This window comes from Cryptomeria japonica, chromosome 9 (assembly GCF_030272615.1).
Source record: "Cryptomeria japonica chromosome 9, Sugi_1.0, whole genome shotgun sequence".
NCBI classification, from domain to species: Eukaryota; Viridiplantae; Streptophyta; class Pinopsida; order Cupressales; family Cupressaceae; genus Cryptomeria; species Cryptomeria japonica.
Genome location: NC_081413.1, coordinates 236,680,710 through 236,702,417, shown reverse-complemented (window position 1 = coordinate 236,702,417; position 21,708 = coordinate 236,680,710). Strand labels below are relative to the sequence as shown.

Sequence of the window (21,708 nt, the reverse complement as noted above, 5' to 3'; positions counted from 1 at the left end):
ACTGAATGCACATCACTGAGAAGGGGACATTACAATCCCCTAAACAAAATCGTGGGCGCAATCTAATTTCTAGTTTTAGAATCCAAATTTCTTGTTTCCAAAGCCAACCAACCTAGGTTACACTCATTAACAATCGACATGCATGCCAAAAGTTCAAATTGTATGTTTAGGGTTATGTATTTAAGGACATCCTCCTAGATCACATTCATAATCTAAACGAAAGCATTTAAAATTCACAAATTCAATCAATCACAATTTAGTAAGCATCAAACATTCTTTATTTCTCTATTTCGATCTTGTTATATCAACCTCAAGGCATGATTATCATCAAGGAAGTTGAATGCTCTTCTCTTTGTACATAGTAAACCCTCAATGGTACACTTTAGCACCACAATTTCTGACACAAGTATATACAGTGGCAAACAATAGGAGATCCATACGCACTAAAGACATAATCACATCCATAGGATGCAATCATGCTTGTTGGCCCAAATCACCACCATGATCCTATCTTGACATCCAAAAATTTTATCCTACTCAATCACAATTTAATAAGCATCAAACATTCTTTGTTTCTCTATTTCGATCTTGTTATATCAACCTCAAGGCATGATTATCATCAAGGAAGTTGAATGCTCTTCTCTTTGTACATAGTAAACCCTCAATGGTACACTTTAGCACCACAATTTCTGACACAAGTATATACAGTGGCAAACAATCGAAGATCCATACGAACTAAAGACGTAATCACATCCATAGGATGCAATCATGCTTGTTGGCCCAAATCACCACCATGATCCTCTCTTGACATCCAAAAATTTCAAGATGCATTCATTAAAGGCCTCTAATCACTAATCCAATATCAAATTCTAGTTTTCATCTCTCTATAACAATATCTCGATATTAACACATCAAATTTCAAGCAAGTCATAATTTCCATTTGTCATTTCAGAATATTTATAAACTCACATTGCTCAACCTAATTCAATTACAATAAGCAATCTCAACTCTTATAAATTTCTAGTCTAATCTCTATTGATTGCTTTACCATTTAATTAGGCCATCTAAATTAAATTTAGAACTTATATACTTTGTCGCCCTCACTATCTTCTAACATGGCTTGAGGGTTCCCCTCGGCCAAATGAGGGTGTGTTCTTATCAGCTACTATTTATGCTAGATTTGGATGTTAAAATATTGTAAAACCTAAGAGCTTCAACCACTAAAAACCCTAGTCCTACAATGGGATCCAACATAAAACCAATGAAGAACCAAGTAACAAGCAAGATATCAAATAAATAAATGCTATACCATTCACATGCTTCAACGGCTTGTCTTCATTGTCCTCCTATCTCCATTGATCTTACTTGATGTAGTGGCTCTCAGATTTTATGTGTGCACAAGAGCTCAATAGAGAATGGATAGTGATTGTGTATGCAATTCGATAGATTTTGGGTACTTGCACTTGATTGAGATATGAAAGGATAGGGAAAGGATCCTCTTTTATACAGAGTACCCTAGAAATGGAGGGCTAAGATTAAGAGGTGGAGGGATAAATGGTCGACTCAGATTAGAGGTTAGGTATAGAAAATAGGAAAATATTAGAGAGGTGGTTACAGGGAGATTAAGAGATGAATGACACTTGTCATGGAGGGAAAAAGCTAATGAATTAATTAAATAAATAAAGATTTATTTAATTAATAGAAGAGGTGGGGTCAACTAAATAAATAAAATATTTATTTAATTTAGGGAAAGGATGATTTAAATATATAAAAATATTTATTTAAATGGTTAAAAGGTTAGAAGAGACTTGATGAATTAATTAAATGAATAAATATTTATTTATTTAATAGAAGGCTTAGGATAAAATAATTAAATAAATAAAATATTTATTTGATTAGGCTAGGACAATTTTAGGTGTCTACAGCTACAAGTTGAGATAGATTACCAATTTTCCTCACCATGACCGGATTTGTTGTGTTTGCTCCCTCCAAGAGGTTGAGACCAACGAACATTTCACCTTCAAATACCCCACTTATTATGAGATCTAAGGGATATATTACTACCTCTATCGAGACTCAAGTAACAATCTATATACTTTCTTTAAATATTAAGACCAGTAATGTTTGGCTCTTTATCTTCAAAAGTCCATCAACCTTCCGCATAGATACTTACATGTGGTTTGTCAAGATTCTAGATCCCCCAAGTCAATCACCTCCTTTTAGCACATCCACGAAACTAGAATACATAAATAGCCTTTAGAAACCACTACTCTCATTGATGCAAATAGACTTCTGAGACATCTCTCACAACTTTTTCCTCAACATGTTCTCCCTCAAAATCATGGTCATGTTTCTTCCCAACGGTGCAAACCTACTTACTCTTGTCAACATAGATCTTCTCCTCTCTGGCCACCTCTCTGGTCACAAGGACATATGCATATTACAAGATTTTTCAATACTCCATGGGTTACTTCGGCCATGAATATTAGGTGTGATCCTAGTGGGACTACCCCTCCCATCCCTCAACACTCCCTAATGAACATTATCAAATCTTGAATTGGCCCCTTTACAATGATCAATGATGGCACTAGCAACTTCACCATTTCTACTCCAAACAATGTTGCTTATTGTTCTTTAGTTTTCCTTTGTGACTACTCTGCTCTTTGGAGCTCTTGTTCCCCTTTCTTAGCTATTTGTACCTATTTTTTAACCACTTTGATTGGTTGCCCCCTTTTGTTTTGTATCTTTTATCTTTGTTCTTCCCCTTGGTGGGATTTTTAACACTTTATTGTATAGTGTTGTTCTCTTGAGTCCCATTGACCTACTTTTGGTCATACATGGACAATATAATTTCTTTCATTCTTCTTTCTACAAAAATTGAATTATTTTTAATGTATTTTATTAATTTATAAAATTTGAGTTCAAAACTAAAAAGTGTTGAATGAATGAAGGAATTTTAATGACGTCCACGAGATCCAACGATCTAAGGGACCAAGAGTCAAAATTAACCCATTTTCAAGTTCTTTTCCATGTTGGTCCTTCTATTATGAATTTTGAGTAAGAAACACATTGTTTTGTGAAGCCTTGTCTCTTCAAAACGTTCATTCAAACTATCCACCTTTAATTCGTTCTCAAATTGATTGTGAATATCCTCACATGTCGCACACTCCTTTGATGAAATGCCATTCTATTTCTACCGCCCTCTTGCTGAAGAAAATGCACGTCCTTTCTTCTCAGTCTTCTTTGGGCAGGTTCCAACTACTAGTTTCGCATCTCAAATGATGAGATCCAATCCTCAACTGAGCAATTAAAATTTTGGCCTTTCTGTTGATCGTAGATCTCAAATAAACTTTTTCATCATGATCCCAAGCATGGTTAAATTCTTTAATATAGTATGCTTTTTTTCTACCTAACTGTTTTGTCCACATGGTATTCTTGAATTTTTCTAATACCCACTTTTTTATCTCATCTTTAGCGCTAGAACAATCATGCATATTTATATCCCATTTGTTCATCCACTTGTTGTTTTGTTTCTGCCACATCTTCTTCCTACGCCTTAGGTCCTCTTCAACAATCATTTTGGGCCAGCGATGCTTATCCATACTTTCAATCTTTTTTAAGTAGCATAACAACCGAATTACCGTTGAGGCCTCAATTGGGAACATACCAGCTTCCACTAAAAGAATCTCATAAGGTATCGTTGATTTGACTTTGAGGTTGCTAGTGATTAGATGTTTTTAAATTCTTTCTATTTTGTTGCCATTTGTGGTTTGACATGCTATTCCCCCAAACTTCACACCCATAGAGGATAGCAGGCACCACTAACAAACTGAAAAGAGTTTTCTTAGTTTTCCAATCCCACAACTCAGCTTTCCTACATCTATTCTAAAGAAGGTATAAGGCTTTCCACACTCCTCAGATCCTCCTTTTGATCTACATGTCTCATAGCTGAGCTTATTGTGAAAATCAATTCTTAGGTATTTGTATTCCACCACTACTTCCAAGGGGCTACCCTCGAAGATAAAATTAACCTGCTGCTTCTTCCTTTTCAAAGAAAAAATCATGACTTTGGTTTTGCTAGTATTCACTTGCATCCCAAACTCCTAACAAAAGAGCTCAAGAGCCTTCAAATGCTCTCTCAAACCTTGTGTTGATTTTGCAATAAGAATAAGGCCATCTACATATAAAAGCAACTTTACCACGTATCTCGCCAACTGGATACCTTCTCCATTAGTATTGTTTAACCACTTTTCAAGTTTATCTATATATAAACCGAACAATGTGAGAGACAAAGGACACCCCTATTTGACCCCGATGTCACTACCGAAGCATTCAAGTATACCCTCTTTAGTTCTGATTTTGGCTCTAACCTGCTCGTAAAGTTTGTGGACAGCAGCTCTAAACTCCTCTGGAACCCCAAGTGCTTCCCTATGCCAAAGCTTATCCCTAGGGATAGTGTCAAAAGCTTTTTTGAAATCAACAAAGCAGCAAAAGGCCTCTCCCCCTTGACTGTCCTAAACTTTTTCAGTGTCTTAGAGTGATGCAGTGGTCAACATTGGAGTGTTTAGGCCAGAAACCAGCCTGTCCTCTTGCCCTTTTTCCCTCTTTTTCTGCCATTTACAGATTCTACACTCTATCATGCTCCCAAAAATCTTCCCAAAGAGAGGGTTGACCATGATAGTACGGTAGTTAGAAGGGTTATTGATGTCTCCACTTTTGTGAAGAGGAATAACAACACTAGTTGTCCATTCAGCCAGAAAGATGTTTTGAGTAACTCCGTTAAAGATCTTCTTGATATGTGGAGCTAGGAGATCAACTCCCCACTTTAAAAATTCTGCCTCTAAACCATCAATATTCTGTGCATTACCACTTGACAAATTCTTTATACCTATTGTTTAATCTAAATCCTAAAACTTAAAAACTATTTTTACTATTAATTGTTTTTTCTTTTTGGATAATTTGATTTTAAATCAAAGAATAATTAAGTTTTAAAAATAAAAAATATTTAAATGTCTTTATATTAATAGTAAATAAAAATTTAAGATTGTATATAATTAAATAAAACATGTTTTAATAATGAGTGCATTACTATGAGTTAAAGTTCCATAAAATAATATTATAAATAAACATACATTTATAAAGGTTTAAATAATAATTTATAAATATTTTAATTATCTCTTATTATTTTATAATGATTTTCAATTCATTTTATCACAGGTAAGGATTTCTTAAGCTTTGCGATTATTTTGTAGAATTTGGGATTTCCAACTTACAAGTAACTAGAATCAAAGTCTTTTACAACTAGAACAAATGATTTATGCACATATTTTTGTATTGATGGATCTTAGCAAACCTTTGCCAACCAAAATTTCTCTTGTGGTGGATAAGGATCATTAGTACCAAGTGGTGGATTACGAAAATATCCCCTTCCATTGTCGGATTTGTCATAAGTATGGGAATTTGCTAAAAGAGTTTCAACTTAAAGCCTTGGAGCCTTGATCGGAAGATAAAATCTAGGATGATTTATTATTCCCAAAAAAGGAATACACCATCAACACATATTCATGACAACTTTAATGGCAACAATAACAATAGGTTTGTTCATCTCCAACGAGAACATGATGGCAAAGCTAATGAGGAGATCACGGAATCCCAAAATCCTGAGACAAATGAACACACAAGATACATCAACATCAACAAGCAACGTGAATTCCTCCGCAATCATCGCAACAGCTCAGATAATAAGATTCATCATTAACACCATCACCGGAGTTCAAGAACACCAACTAACAAACTGAAAGATACGCTTGCGAAGTTCCAAATCATAAACCACCCGAATTGAGGACACACATGAACGTCCCAAGCACTCTCCAAAATCCGCAACACAAGATATCATCATTCCGGAGCAATATGAATCAAATACTAGCCAAAGTTGTGGTATTTCTGCAACACTGAAAAACCAGTCCACATATCGGACCTCACAACTCGACCAAATCTCCATATAGCATCATGAAACTCATACTGAATCAACTAGAGATAAGCATCTCAAAATCCAATAAACCGCATCAGCACATCTGCACTAGATCACCAAAACCAACTATCTGCAACACACGAATATGTCGACATCAATGACAACAACATATCCCAACAACTCTAATATCCAACAATCTCCTCCTTTGGCATTGATGGCAACATATGAATGTGAAAAACAATCAATGGAAAGAAAGAAAACAACATCCAACAATCTCCCTCAAAATCACAAGGATCAACTCCCCCTTTGACAAACAACTCTAAAAAAATTTCAAGGTTTTTCACATGCTCCTCCACTTTGATAGCAATGCCAAAGACAAATACAAAGCATTATTCGCATGCATCTCTCCCTCTAAGAAGGACAATCTCTCCCCCTTAGGATCAACTCACAAATTTGATCAACTGAACCATACACTGACTACTCCCCCGGAGCAACAGCACCAACTCATCAATCCGGATAATAGGATAAGACAATGAAGTCCACCGGATCGATGCAGCACAATGCATCTAGTTCATAGCAGGAGGGGCAATCATCCCTAACTTCTCTCTCAAATATACAAATGTATCAGCAGACAAAGGCTTAGTGAAGATATCTGCAATCTGTTCCTTTGTAGATACATACTCCAATCTGACTTCCTTCTCATTAACCTTCTCTCTCAAGAAATGAAACTTGATAAATATATATATTGTCTTAGAATGCAAAACTGGATTCTTAGAAATATTGATAGCACTAGAATTGTCACAATATATAATAGTAGGCTCATGATAAACAACTCTAATATCCTTCAGCATCGGCTTCATCCAAAGTCCTTGAGTACAGTTGCTAGTAGCAACAATGGATTCAACTTCAGCAATAGATAAAGAAATAGAATCTTGCCTCTTACTTGTCTAGGCAACCAACTTCTTTCCCAAAAAGAATGCTCCACCAATAGTACTCTTCTGATCATCACCATCACTTGTCCAATCAGCATCAATATAAGCATTCAAAGTGAAATCATCTTCCTTCAGATACCACAGACCATAATCAATTGTTCCCTTCAAGTATCTGAATATCCTCTTTATAGCAGTAACATGACTTTCCTTAGGATCAGCTTGAAATCTAGCAACAAGGCATACAACATTCATAATGTCAAGCCTAGTCTAAGTCAAATATAGCATTCCACCAATCATAGATCTATACAGGTTCTGGTTAGCCTTCGAAGATTCATCATCTTTTGACAGCTTACATCCAGTCACCATAGGAGTTCCAACAAGTTTGGAATCATCTAGCCCAAACTTCTTCAGCAATTCCTTCACATTCTTAGATTGAGATATGAAAATGCCTTTATCAGTCTGTGAAATTTGCAATCCCAGAAAGAACTTCATCTCACCTATCATAGACATCTCAAACTCTTTTTGCATATCATCAGCAAACTTCTTACTCAAATCATCATCACCTCCAAAAATAATATCGTCAACAAAGACCTCAACAATCAAAATATTTTCATTTTCAATCTTGAAGTACAAATTACTATCAGCAGTACCTTTACAGAATCCCAACTTCATCAAATAGCTGTCCAATCTAGCATACCAAGCTCTGGGGGATTGTTTAAGACCATATAGTGCTTTCTTCAATCTGCAAACCATGTCTTCTTCATCTGTCAATGAAAATCCATCTGGTTGCTCAATGTAGACTTCCTCTTCAACTCACCATTCAAAAAGGCTGACTTCACATCCATCTAATATACCTTGAATTTCTTATGAGCAGCATATGCAAGAAATAGTCTAACAGCTTCAATTCTAGCTACCGGAGCAAAAGTCTCCTCAAAATCAATACCTTCCATTTGTGAATATCCCTTACATACCAGTCTTGCTTTGTTTCTGACAACTTCTCCAGCTTCATTCAGCTTATTCCGAAACACCCATTTAGTACCAATTACATTCTTGTCCTTAGGTCTTGGAACAAGTTCTCATGTTTTATTCTTTTCAATCTGATCTAACTCTTCTTCCATAGCTTTTACCCAATTCTCATCTTTACAAGCTTCAGCAACATCTTTAGGCTCAATCTTAGAAATCAAACATGTCTCTTCAGCAACAATTCTTCTCCTAGTCATCACACCTTTATTTTTATCACTAATAATCTGATTCTCTGAATGATTCAGTCTTACATACCTCAGGGTCTTCTGATTATTCTAATTTTCAAGCTCTTGAACTTCTTCACTGGCAACAGCATCAGCATTCACTATCTCTACCTCTACCGGATCACTCTGCTTCATGCTTGGACTCTGCACTTGCTTTGTAGCAACATCCTGATCATCAGACTCATATCCGCATGCTCTAATTTGCTTCCCATGATTCTCATCTACCTTCACATTCGCACTTTCCACTATCTTTCTCAGTCTCTTGTAGTAACACCGGTAGGCTTTGCTCTTAGTAAAATATCCCAAAAAGGTTCCTTCATCACATCTTGCATCAAACTTTCCTATATCCTCATCTTTTTTGATATAACATTTGCTTCCAAAGATTCTGAAATATCTAACTGTAGGAACACGACCAAACCCTAGCTCATAAGGGGTCTTACCAGAATCACCTTTTATATGCACCCGGTTGAATGTGTATACAATAGTGCTAACAACTTCTCTCCAATAGATATGTGGAATATTTCCTTCAATCATCATAGTTCTAGCAACATCCAAAATAGTTATGTTCTTCCTTTCAACAACTCCATTTTGCTGAGGGGTACAAGGAGCAGATAACTGTCTCCGGATTCCATGCTCTTCACAAAAAGAATAAAACTCACCGGAAATGAATTCTCCTCCTCTATCAGACCTTAGGCACTTCAGCTTCAATCCTGTCTCTGTCTCCACTCTAGCTTTGAGTATTTTGAACTTCTCTAGTGCTTCAGATTTCTCCCTTTTCTAAGTGACCCACATCATCCTAGAATAGTCATCAATCAGCAACATAAAGTATTTGTCTCCCTGCAAGCTTCTCACTCTAGAAGGTCCACATAAATTAGTATGCACAAGATCTAATAATCCATTAGATGTATAGAGTTTTCTCTTGAATGAAATTCTTGTTTGCTTTCCCAATTAACATTCTTTACATACCGGATTAGGTGGCTTCACTATCTTAGGCAGATCTCTAACAGCTTGAGTAGAACTAATCTTAATCATGCAGTCAAAGTTAACATGACACATTCTCTTATGCCACAACCAACTCTCATCAATCTGAGCAATCAAACAACTTTTCTCCCCAGCATTCAGATGAAAGATATTACCTTTAGTCTTAGTACCTGATGCAATCTCTATACCAGAGCTATTCAAGATCTTACATTCCCATTCTTGAATTCCAAATCATATCCCTTATCCACCATCTGTCCAACACTCAAAAGATTATGCTTCAAACCTTCAACATATAAAACATCATCAGTATTATGCTTACCATCAAGAGAAATAGAACCTCTACCATGGATTACACAAGCTTTATTGTCTCCAAATCTCACCAAACTGCCATCATACTTCTCCATATTCACAAATTTACCTTTATCTCCTATCATATGATGTGAACAACCACTGTCAATCACCCATTCATCTTTCTCATCAATCTTAGCAGCCAAAGCTTTCTCTTCAACAATGTAGCTTGTAGAATCAGTAGATATCGGATCATCTTCTTTGATAGCAATGAACACAAATCCATCTTCAGAATTCCCTTTCTCAGACTCCTCACCAGTAACATCTTCATCAGCACCTTAATAGCATTTCTTCTGATATCTACACTTCCGGTTAGGCTTGTAAGGCTTATCATATTTTGACACGTTTTCTGTTCTTTCAGGACACCTAGAAGCAAAATGACCAGTCTTATTGCAAGAAAAACATTTCAAAGGTAACTTCCCTTCATACTTACCGGCTCCCTTAGGCAATCTTTTGGCAATAAGTGCTTCAAGCTCTTCTAGCTCTCTTTCTTGTTCTTCCATCTCTCTCATTTCTCTTTCATATCTGGACACCCTAGTTGAACTTTCTCCTGGATCATACTTCTTCTTTCCAGATACAGTAGCTTTAAATGTCGTCTCAGTCTTTCCATGTGATTCACCAAGTTCGCTCAATTCAAAAACAGCAAGCTTTCCAACCAGCATATATCTTGTCACAGTCTGAATCTCATCAATAGCGGCAACTTTATGTTTATAAGCAAGAGGCAAAGATCTCAGCACCTTAGCAACAATTTCATCTTCTTCAAGGACTCCACCAACACATCTGATGTTCATCACAAGATCATTCACTTTAGCCATAAAGGATGTAATATTCTCATCTCCTCCCATTCTCAGCAGCTCATACTTCCCTTTCAAGCTTTGCAATTTAGCAACTTTCACATGTTTATCTCCTTCATACAGGGTTTCAAGCTTCACCCAAATCTCATGTGCAGTCTACAATCTCATCACATTAGTCATCTCTGCATCAATCAGGACACTCTGCAATGCTTCTTTAGCTCTAATATTACTTTCAGCATCCTTGATCTCAACTGCAGTAACAGGACCATTCAGAGGAACAATGTATGCATTCTTTGTGATCTTCCAATAGTCTTCTCCAAGACAATTCAAGTGAACTTCCATCCGGTGCTTCCATATAGAGTAGTTAGTTCCATCAAACCTCAGACACTTCTTCTTGAAAACAATAGCTGCCATCCCGGATCTCCTCAAGCAACCAAGCTCCTTCCAGAGAATCTAGCTCTAATACCACTTGTTGGCAGCAAAGCAGCAAGAAAACTGAGAGGGAGGGTGAATCAGTTTTCACCAAACTCAACCAAGATAACCCTAATTACAAATTTGATCATGAATAGCAATGACAAAGATAATCACCACATCAACAACACACATAACACATAGATTTTTGACATGGAAACCCCAATTAAGGGAAAAACCACGATGGGAACCTATTAACGTGGCTAAAATTGCATTGCTACGACTCCATCCAGCCAATGCAGAATAGAATGTACTCGTTGAGTATCCTATCCTCTCTTGAGATAAGGAAATCCCTAATGCTATTTCAATTTGATCAATGGGGACGACCTCAAGGTTTTGATTGTCAGGTCTTGACTGCGAGATAACTCAACGGTTGATGTGTTTTGTTGGGAGCACAAGGGGTCTTACGTTTTGCGACAAGGTGATCTGCTGTGATTCTTGGACTGGGAAATAGAATCAAAAGGGAAAGGTTCAAGGAGCCTAAGGACAAGGATGATAATAGCTGATGCAGCGGGTAGACAGATTTCGATAAACCAGTTCTTGTTTTGCAAGAGATACCCTCACAACTAGACAAAAACGGTGCAAGCTCCAAGGGATGAAGGATTTTCAGACTGGAGACACTCATTTTAGGCACCCAATTCTGGCACAGCCTAAGACGAACACTTGCAATTGAACTAAGCACAGTTTGGGTTCAGACTAACCATGCACAGTGACCTACAATCAGCAGACCCCAATGGTATGAACCAGAAATGCATCAAATACTCCTCTACACTTCACCATTAAAATCCCTACACTCTAAAATTTAACCAGCTGAAAGAAACCATGCAAACAGACTAAAACAAAGACAACAAACACCATATTTCAATGTTTATATATTTGCTTCAGCTACCATTACAACAATTTTTGCAGCATCTCTATGCTATTCCTCTAATCTAACCTATTCTAACTCTAAAATCTAACTACAAAATTCTAACCCTTTACAAAAGAAAGGCCTCTGCCTTTTATAGATTTTTACAATACGAATCAGAGGCTAGGATGGACTGCATCCAAGGGTCCTGACCTGCCTTCCAGAAGCTAGCAGCTTTAACCCATGCCCACTCAATTTTCAATTATCCTCTCAACCACTATCTCAACTACCTGCAACTATCTAGATTCAATTTGAGTTTATCCGATAGTTGGACATAGCTATCCACAACTGACCTGTTTTAAAATATCTTGCACGGGACCCACAGGTAGTTTTACAATAAAACAATTTCAGTTCTTAAAACTAAATTCCTGGAATTAAATCAAGCTGTGCACTTTTCTTGAGAACGCATGATTGCTGCATTCGAAGTGTTCTTTGGTCTTTGGTCCCGGTGATGGCCTTTAGCTTGTTGTTCAGTGGCACGCCTCCCAATGCTTGGTTCAGATCTCGTGCTCCTGCATCTTCTTCTTCAGCTTTTAGTGCCTGGCTTTGATTGCAATCCTTCTTCGATTTGTGTTTTCAGGCTTTCTCCTAGTTCTCTGCGATGACGTCCTGCGACCTACAAACCATTGATTTCACTTTAATAAATCAATTTGAAAAATTAATTAATTTAATTTGACAAATATTAAATTTTATTTACGACATTTGGCTTCGAGAAGCTCTTTGTGAGATGTATCTTTTAAATGTCTCTCTTTTGAATGTAACTCGCGATTCTGGCTCTTTGTGATGCTTGGGCAATTTTCTCTTCCTAACTTAAAAGACGTGACCTTTGTTTATAATTGCCTCAAGCCCTATGGGATTCGGCCATTTTCATTAGAATGTGCAATTTAGTTCTTTGGCTTTCATATTTTAAGCTTCTAGGCGACTTTAACTTTATTAAAACCCCCCCTTTCCCCTCACAAACTTGGCATGTGCAATTTCTTGCTTTTAGTAACTTTTTTGGCTTAAAAGGGTCTATTTTACGACTTTAACGTTTTTCGGCCCAAAAGGCCATTTTGCAAGGCTTAGTTAAACGCCCTTTTCTTTTCACATTTTCGCAATTTTCGGATTAGAAGGCCATTTTCGGGTACAAAGCATATTTTTCACAATTTATGACATTTTTGGGAAATGAAAGGCTTTTGCAAATAAAGTTGTTAAAACACCTTACTTTACACTTCCACGAATTGTTTGTTTTCGGCCCAGTAAGGCTTTTTGCAAAGGTTCAAAGTTTAAAACCTCTCTCTTGCGCGATATCGGACTAAGAGCCCCTTTCACAAAACATTTGAACATGCCTTATCACGCAATTTTCGAGCTGAGGAAGACTTTTGAAAATGTTTTATAAAAACGCCTTTTACTTACTTTCGGGCTGAGAGTCCATTTTTAAAGGTTTATAAATCAAACGCTTTACTTCATTTTCGCGATTTCGGGCTGTTTGGTTATTTTGCACGAATTTACACTTTGCAATTTTCGGCTCAAAGAATAGCTTTTGCGCGATTCGGTTTTGAAATGAATATGTTCTTTATCATTTTTCGGCCCATTGACCCGAAATGCAACTTGGTTTTTTGGCCATTATGTGTAATTTTAGGCTTGGTCCTTCGGCCATTTCATTGTAATCGCGCGATTTTCCTTCTTTATTTTTGGCATTATGGACCAATTTAAGAGCTTGTGTTTTTTGTCATTTTGACCGAAAGGCGAAATATATGACTTGTTAAAATGCCCCCTTGAGTTTTCGACTTGTGGGATGAGATGGTGCGATTTGAAACTTCGCGATTTAGGCCTGACAATTTTCGAGCTACAAAAAGCCTTTGCAAGTTCGGGTATAAGCGATTTTACTTGCCCTCTACAAGCGAACTTCGGGCATACTGAAGGAAATGCGCGAAGTTCGGCTTGTAGACCTCGCGATTTAGACTTGGTTTTGGCTTAGAAGATGGTTTTCGGCCTAAATGAAGACTTCGGCTCCTAAAGCAAAATTGCGAACCTAGACACTTGTGGCCTTTGATGGCTTGATCATAGATGCAATGGTAAAATGATGACTTTAGGCTATCTGAGTCGAAAAGGCACCTCACAAAACTCACGAAAATGCCGAGTTTCTTCCAATTTTGGATTTACTCCCTTCAGAATGAGAAAAACGCTCAAACTTTGATGTATATGACCCACACTCGATGCATACTGGCCATTTAAGGCTTTGACAAGCCCAACCATGACGACTTTCTCTCCACTTCACTAGGGCAACAAGGATCCCCTATCAAAGACGGGGATGGGGTGCAAATGCACAACAGAACCTACCCACAATAAGATGATACTCCGCAGTAGTATGTGAAAATATTACAATGGGGAATGCACATGCATTCAGGCAGACTACCTAGAGCTCACTGCTCAAAACAAGAAGGGCTACAACCCTGGGAAGGCTCATTGCCTTACAAAGATCGGACAACAATCCGGATTACATGAACTGAACAAATAGCATCTCCAAATGCCTGATTACAGTTTCAATTTAGCACATTGTCTACACAACAACTCTTCACTGCTCTTCCACACTTCCGAATTATAGATTTGCTTGTTTGCACATACAATATACTCTCAGATCATAAACACAACCGCAGACACCCAACTAACATGATTACATCACTTATTTATACAATTCATCAACCTTACCCTCAAGGTTGGCTCAACACATAAGACCTAATTACAAAATTACATCACACGATACATAAATCCATAATTGGACCAATACAATGTCGATAAGGATCTAGCATGGACCCAAATTAAATCCTCGAACACGCAACACCATCAAATAATTTGCCAAGATCATCCGCAACACGCTACACCACCGAATATGTTGCATAACACGAAGAATAACACCAAACCAATAAAATCTTCAATAAGGTGCACCACGATCAACACGGACCACCAAAACACATACGACACGATCAGAGAACATCAACAAGCAACGTGAATTCCATCGCAATCAACACAACAGCTCGGATAATAAGATTCATCATTAACACTATCATCGAAGCTCAAGAACACCAACTGACAAACTGAAAGATACTCTTGCGAAGTTCCAAATCATAAACCACTCGAATTGAGGACACACATGAACGTCCCAAACACTCTCCAAAATCCGCAACACAAGATATCATCATTTCGGAGCAATATGAATCAAATACCAGCCAGAGTTGTGGTTTTTCTGCAACACTGAAAAAACAGTCCACATACCGGACCTCGCAACTCGACCAAATGTCCATATAGCATCATGAAACTCATACTAAATCAACTAGAGATAAGCATCTGAAAACCCAATAAGCCGCATCAGCACATCTGCACTAGATCACCAAAACCAACTATTTGCAACACATCAATTCACTGCAACACAGGAATATGTTGACATCAATGACAACAACATATCCCAACAACTCTAATATCCAACAAGGTTCCATGTCATGCTCCTTCCAGTTCCATTTGATCTGGCTTCATAATGACAACATAGGTCAACTCTTTCAACAATGGTCGTTGGAAGGTAAACCTTCTTATTGAATGCACACATTTTCCTTTGCTAAACATTTAAACTATGTTGAGGTAAAATTAAAACATTGGAACTGGACTGAATTTCGACATCAAGGAGAAAAAAAAGCAAAGCCTTGAATAGTTGGAAGAGCTCAATTGGAATCTTAGAACTTCCAGATGTCCTAAAGATCTGCTTCACAAAGAACTTTTAAAAGCTGCTCTTCAAGAATGGGAAGCTAGAGAAATAATTATGGGGAGGCAAAATTTTCAAATTCAGTGGTTAAAAGAAGGTTATAAAAATTTTGCTTTCTTTCACAAATCTTTGCTGACTAAACAAGCTCATAACCACCTCATTTGTTGCAGTTCACCTCCTCACTAGTGGCCAACCAAACTTCAAGAGAATCTAAGAAAGATTCTAGATTTTGCTTTGTTTCAATGAACTCTAATATGTATCCTTCTCCCTATTTTTCTCAGGCTTGGACTAATCGCTTTCAATCCTGGCATAGTTGAATATGTACACTTTGATTTCTATATAATATGATGAGGTCCTTTAAAAAAACTAGAATCAAAGTCTATTAATCATTTTGTAAAGTCATTTTATTTGCTTGTTTGTGTTTTCAAGATTGAGCTTGAGCTTTGGACAGTAAGATAACTTTTTCAAATTCACTCCTTTTTCAATAAATATATTTTCAGCTAGAACCAAGCTTTGCAACTAAATCCCCAAGTCACTTTTTTCTCAACAAATTTCAAGGCACCTGTACCTTCTGTTCTCCCCTTGGTAACATTGATGAGCAAATGTTTCTCTTCCTTTCACAAGTTACCAGCAATCTGGGAGAATCACTACAGGTTACAGTGAAACTAATCCAAATTTCTCTACTTTCCTGTATTTCTCAATATAAGTCAGTTGCATCAATCTTAAGCATACAGACATGTTTTACTATAGAATAACACACATACATGTACATAAAATAGTTGTTACAAAATTAGAATATATAAAGTTCCAATCCTGATTGAGGATATTAGTAAGGTTGCAGCTGTTGGAGTAAACCTTGCCAAATTATTAATTTACTGTTATGTTATTATTGACACTCATTAGTCTAGATGTCCAGCAGCTAGTGCCTCAAACCAGGTTTTACCCTAGTTTTGTGGAAAAATTAAACTCCCAGATAGAAAAGAACATCGTGGTCTACCAGTGAACTCTGCATGTCATGTTGTTAGTAAAAATCCAAAGACTGAAACTTGATGTAAGGTCATGTATACTAAGAGGTAGCAGACTGATTTTGACTGCAAGATCCAAAAAAGTTTATGGAATCCCATCAATATCAAAAATGATAATTGAAAACAACAATATATGATATGTAAGAAAGTTACTCTAATGAAATTAGCAATTAAATTGAAAAATATGTATTCCAATTGAAAAGAGAATATTGAAAGAATACAGGATTATCATTATGTATTCACCTGGGTTCTCGACCCATCAAGTTCCAAGATCTGCCAAAAGACAATGGCCATTGTTGTGAGCGGTAGAATATGAAGAAAAAGCATAAAACCTTGTAATACCTAGATAACAGAAAATGTCTTATACATGTAAATTCATCAAGTGGCATTGAATAATAAATAATCTACACAAATTCTAAGTTTCCTAAATTTCATTTATGCTGTCAAATGAATAATTTATGTCTAGTACAGAATTGTTTTAAACATTTTCTATCACCTGCCAGGCTCTCAGAGTTGGGGAGGACCACATCAAAAGGCCACTCAAATCAATTCCCATGTCTTGAAGCCATCTTTTACAAGGGAAAGGAAAGTCTGATCCTACTCTACTAGCTATTCCTATACTGCAAGACACAATATACACATAAATTTAGCTAGTGGCACTAGAAGTGCAGCTGAAGATTATAATACAAGCCATTTCAAATAAGTCAAAATCAACTTTGCATAATCACTATCCATAATAGCTAAACTCCCTGGGAAATTTCTTGATTTATTTTTTTCAAACATACATTTTATTCCATAATATTTATAAGAGTGGACTAAGCTTGCGCATGGTGATTCAAACCACACAAAAACACTATATGTTCTCTAAAACAATGATAACCAAGCAACCTATTAAATAAGCTACGTAAATAATATAACAAGCAATGCAGAGATGTGAATCAAACTAACAAAACATACAACAAAATAACAGGTAAAGATTACACGTTCATAATTTGAAAAATGTTGATTTGACACATTATTAGCAAACATGGTGCTATTATTTTTAGAACTCGAGTAGGATCTGCAAGTGATTGAAAACCAAAAGGAGAAAATAAAGATTATAACTTCGAGGTATGAAAAAGACTTCTCGATCATCGAAATTTCATAGTAACAAACAAATCAAAAGCTATTTTAAATATTTACACCTCAAGCCCTTAATCAAGTTATATTAACACTATCATGCATTGAGGTCTTTTGTCTTGAGCATTTTGAATATTCTAGAAGGTCGGAGAAGCTGAGAAATAACACAATTGCGTACAAGATTTAGAATTATCAATCACGCCTCATCAAAAAATGAAGCTAAAGCTCAAATGACAATGTCATAACCCCTCTTTGGACATTGGATTAAATAAATACAATAATTAAAACATTTATTAATTAACATTTAATAATATTGTAAAATCGTCTCATTTATGAGACTTCACGATTTTCCTCTAAAGTGAGAGGGTTGTCATAACCCCGCATCCTGGTGATGTAATTAATACTAGTTTTTGTGATTCTTCATCATAATAATAAATTATCATTTATTATGTAATTAATTATTGATGTTAATAGTAGTATTAATCATTATTAAATTTAAAAATAAGATTTATTCTCACTTGGCTCAAAGCAACAATTGTATTGAAACCCTTGCTTGTTACACAAGGTAAAACAGCATCGAGTAAGATTATTAAAAGCTAATATTTAAATAGTGGCCAGGTACAAAGTATCATAAGTAAGACCTTAGCATCTAATAATAAAGATAATACTCAATGATATCTCCATTACCGATCAAAAAATGACACAAGAATAATCGCTATAGATTAGCGATATAATGGAAAGGAATTGATTAACTATTATCAAGCATCAATGGGTTAAGTAATAACAACGAAGATGATAGATACGCATCATTAATTGATATTATGACAACAACTATAATGCTAACGTGTAATTTGTTAAAAGGCACGATTAGTGGCAACAAAGGGCAGTGATTTGGAAGAGATAGAAGACGTGTCTTTTCAAACCACCTCATCGCATTATATATTGAGACAATCAAAATCACTTTGAATGGGAGGGGAATTATAGTTTAGAAGAACAGAAGGGGGGAGGCAAAAAGGTCCAATATCGTGTGTATGAAAGCCCAGGATTATTCACATCTGACACAACACTGCATATCCTATGTAATATCGTATATATCAGAAATAGCATCATCTCTTTATCTATAAGTAATACGAAATCTCATTCATAGCATTCATATATCGGTCATGAAGAGGATTATGAAGGAGCGGTGAGAATTCCATAAGTTTAGTTATGATTAGGCATCAATACATCTCCAGACAGCAGTGAGCATAATATGCACAAATTAATAGGCTGAGAGGCTACAGCAGATATATATGTGAAACACATCATCAGATTTAATTATTCTATTTAACTCAAGCAGCACTCAGAAAACATATGTTAATTCAGAATCATTTATAATTATCTTGTGATGTGGAAGCAAATTATAAATGAAGGAATTCCACGTGGGAGGGGGGCTTTGATCTGCCACAGATATCAGAGTTAAGGAAAAAAGGACTTCAATAAAACATCAGATTTGTTAGTATTGAAATAAGCTTGCCAAAGGTGCTTTGTGGGCCCCAAACAATCAGTAGCTGAATACTTGTTATTCTGATTTCTATAGTAGAGGGACCCACAAACGGTGACTGCAGCATTAGGAAAGATTTCACAATTATTGTGTTTTTTTAACAGCACCACTAAAATGGAATGGGACCCACTTGGGAGATATTGGATTATTGGTTGTGCTTTTATTTCAGCCTTTCTTAAGCCTAGCAAATTATTGTTTGTGATTTGAACAACCAGCATTACCAAAAGGTCAACAATGCTCTAAGAGGAGTTAACGGATTGAAGGTTTTGTTTGGGAGAATTATTTTTATTTTTTTTTAATCCATTCTCCACTAATTGTGAGATGTCAATCCAAATGGTTTCAGAAGATGTTTACAATATAAAATATATCTCAAATCGGAGAATCTATCAAGATAAGTACTACTTTTTCCAAACTAGCCTTAAAACTTTAAGTCGAATATTATAATGAAATATATTCAATTTTGATAAAGTTATATTTATTAATGTATCACAGCTCTCATATTAAGTTAAAATAATTGTCTCGGGACTGGATCTCAGCAAATCCCAAAAGGGGACATTACAGACAAACAAAGCAATGGACTTTTTTTCTCTTCATTACTCAAATCTTCATATATATCAGCCTTTGAGATGAAAGTGTTAACATTTAGAAACCCTATAATCTATCTCTATGTGGTGACATGGTAATGTGTTGAACATTCGATTATTTATACACATGCCATAAAATTTGTAATGTAGAATTCAGTGTAAGGTTATATTTAGTAAATTATTTTTAGATGTTTATTTGCAAATTTGCATAAACAGATGATTAAAATTTAATACTAATCAAATTAGGATTTCTTCTTTTGTGTTACATCTGCTTCTATGCTTCATGTGACCTAAATGAAGAAAAACAAAAGTATCCTTGTTTGAAAATGATAAAGAACAAAATGTTGGTGTTTTTCAACTGATTTAACTAAATACCCTCTAAAGATTAGCCACTTCTTATTTTCAAGGGCTCTAGATCAGTCGCCAACGAACAAGGTCTAACCCTAAGGCTAAAACACTTTGCCCTTTTGGTTCTGCAAGAGCGAGGGTAGCCCTATGACAATATCTTATGATCCTATGAAACAGGTTGTATGGTATTGTATATCAGTAAATATTCTCATTCAATACACAAAGAAAACATGAATTGATCCATTACCTGTGCTAGCAAGGCTTGCCCCATAGAGAGGTTTTGAAGTCAATGAAGGGTAAAAGGCAGCAATTTGTCAACTCTTCATTGATTCTGATTTACGAGATTTGATTAGGATTGAGTTCATTGATTTTGTACGCTCCAATGACTTTAGTATTGATGCTTTGCACGACAAGTTTTAGGTTGATACTCACAATTGGTGGTATTTCCATGTTCAGTTATTCACACACCTACAACCTCTTGCAAATTAAAATTTTATGACAAGCTACATAAAAAAAAAAAAATTATCTTTAAGTTTCATTTATAATTTTAATTTTTTAATTTTATAACTCTAACTCTCTAGTTTTATCTAATAGGTTGCTAGTTTATCTACATATGAAAGGAATTGAAGCACAGACTCCATCATCCACTTAGTAAAGCACAACTAACCGCACTCAAGAAAAGAAAAGGACATAATGTACATGCATTCCAACTTGTACCTCCTTCCTCACGAATCGAGGATGGCCTCAAGTAGGAAAATAATAATGTTTTGACTTTCTAGTGGTCCAATCACATAATGTTTTGACTTTCTAGTGGTCCAATCACATAATGTTTTGACTTTCTAGTGGTCCAATCACATAATGTTTTGACCTTCTAAGGCTAGTATTTTATGCTAGGTACCATAATAGAACATCCTCCTACCATGGTCTAATTTGGGCCATTCTAGGCTCTATTTTCATATACTCTTTTTTGAGGCACAATCAATGTAAAACAATTTGTACCTTAACATAAAAAGCAATACGATGCTTTTGAGAAACGATATTAACTATAGTATTTGACAGTTCAATTTTTCTATATTCCAACATAAAATCATTCCTCTAATCGACCTTGTTTTTTATTGTTAGTATGCAGTTAATACAATAAACTTTTGGAGAATTATATCGTTTATACAAAAAGCTAGCACAAATCTACATTATTCTCATGTGGCATATGGCATAAATAGACTCCAATGCCTCCTAGAAATGTTGAAAAGTTTATTACAATTATCTTATTTGTATCATATATAATTTTGAGGTCACATCCTATCATTGATATCTTAAGAAAAATTATGTTTTTAACATATTCAAAACAAATGCCATGTGATAAAAATAATTTAGACAATGAATTTTCATTTACATCCCTATTGTGCATTGATTAAAGTAGAAATGCTAATCAATCAAGAAACCTATAAAAAAATGTCCTTCAACTTGGAGAAATATTTAAAAACTGATAACTTACTTATTAGCATCATCAGCCCAAATTTTAGCACCAAATGCAGTTTGTGGACCTACATGAGAATACTCACTCATTATGGTCAGAAAATAAAATATATTTTATAAGACTCAAAAAAATGAAGATAAAAATCAAAGAGAAATATATCAACCTACTTGAAGAAGAAAAGAGATCTGCTGATTGCATCAAACTTTGTAGTCTGCATTGCATGCA

General features: G+C 35.7%; 1 protein-coding gene across 1 annotated transcript in view; it reads right to left on the bottom strand.

Annotated features, from left to right (window-relative positions):
• LOC131076960 (uncharacterized protein C16C9.01c) overlaps nucleotides 1–21,708 on the bottom strand; it is a 174,595-nt gene that overhangs the window by 114,019 nt on the left and 38,868 nt on the right. Inside the window, exons 3-5 of the mRNA XM_058014312.2 lie at nucleotides 21,502–21,550; nucleotides 16,909–17,032; nucleotides 16,656–16,685 (exon numbers count right to left, since the gene is read on the bottom strand). Coding sequence (XP_057870295.2) covers nucleotides 16,656–16,685; nucleotides 16,909–17,032; nucleotides 21,502–21,550 — 203 coding nt within the window. The remainder of the gene's footprint in view (nucleotides 1–16,655; nucleotides 16,686–16,908; nucleotides 17,033–21,501; nucleotides 21,551–21,708) is intronic.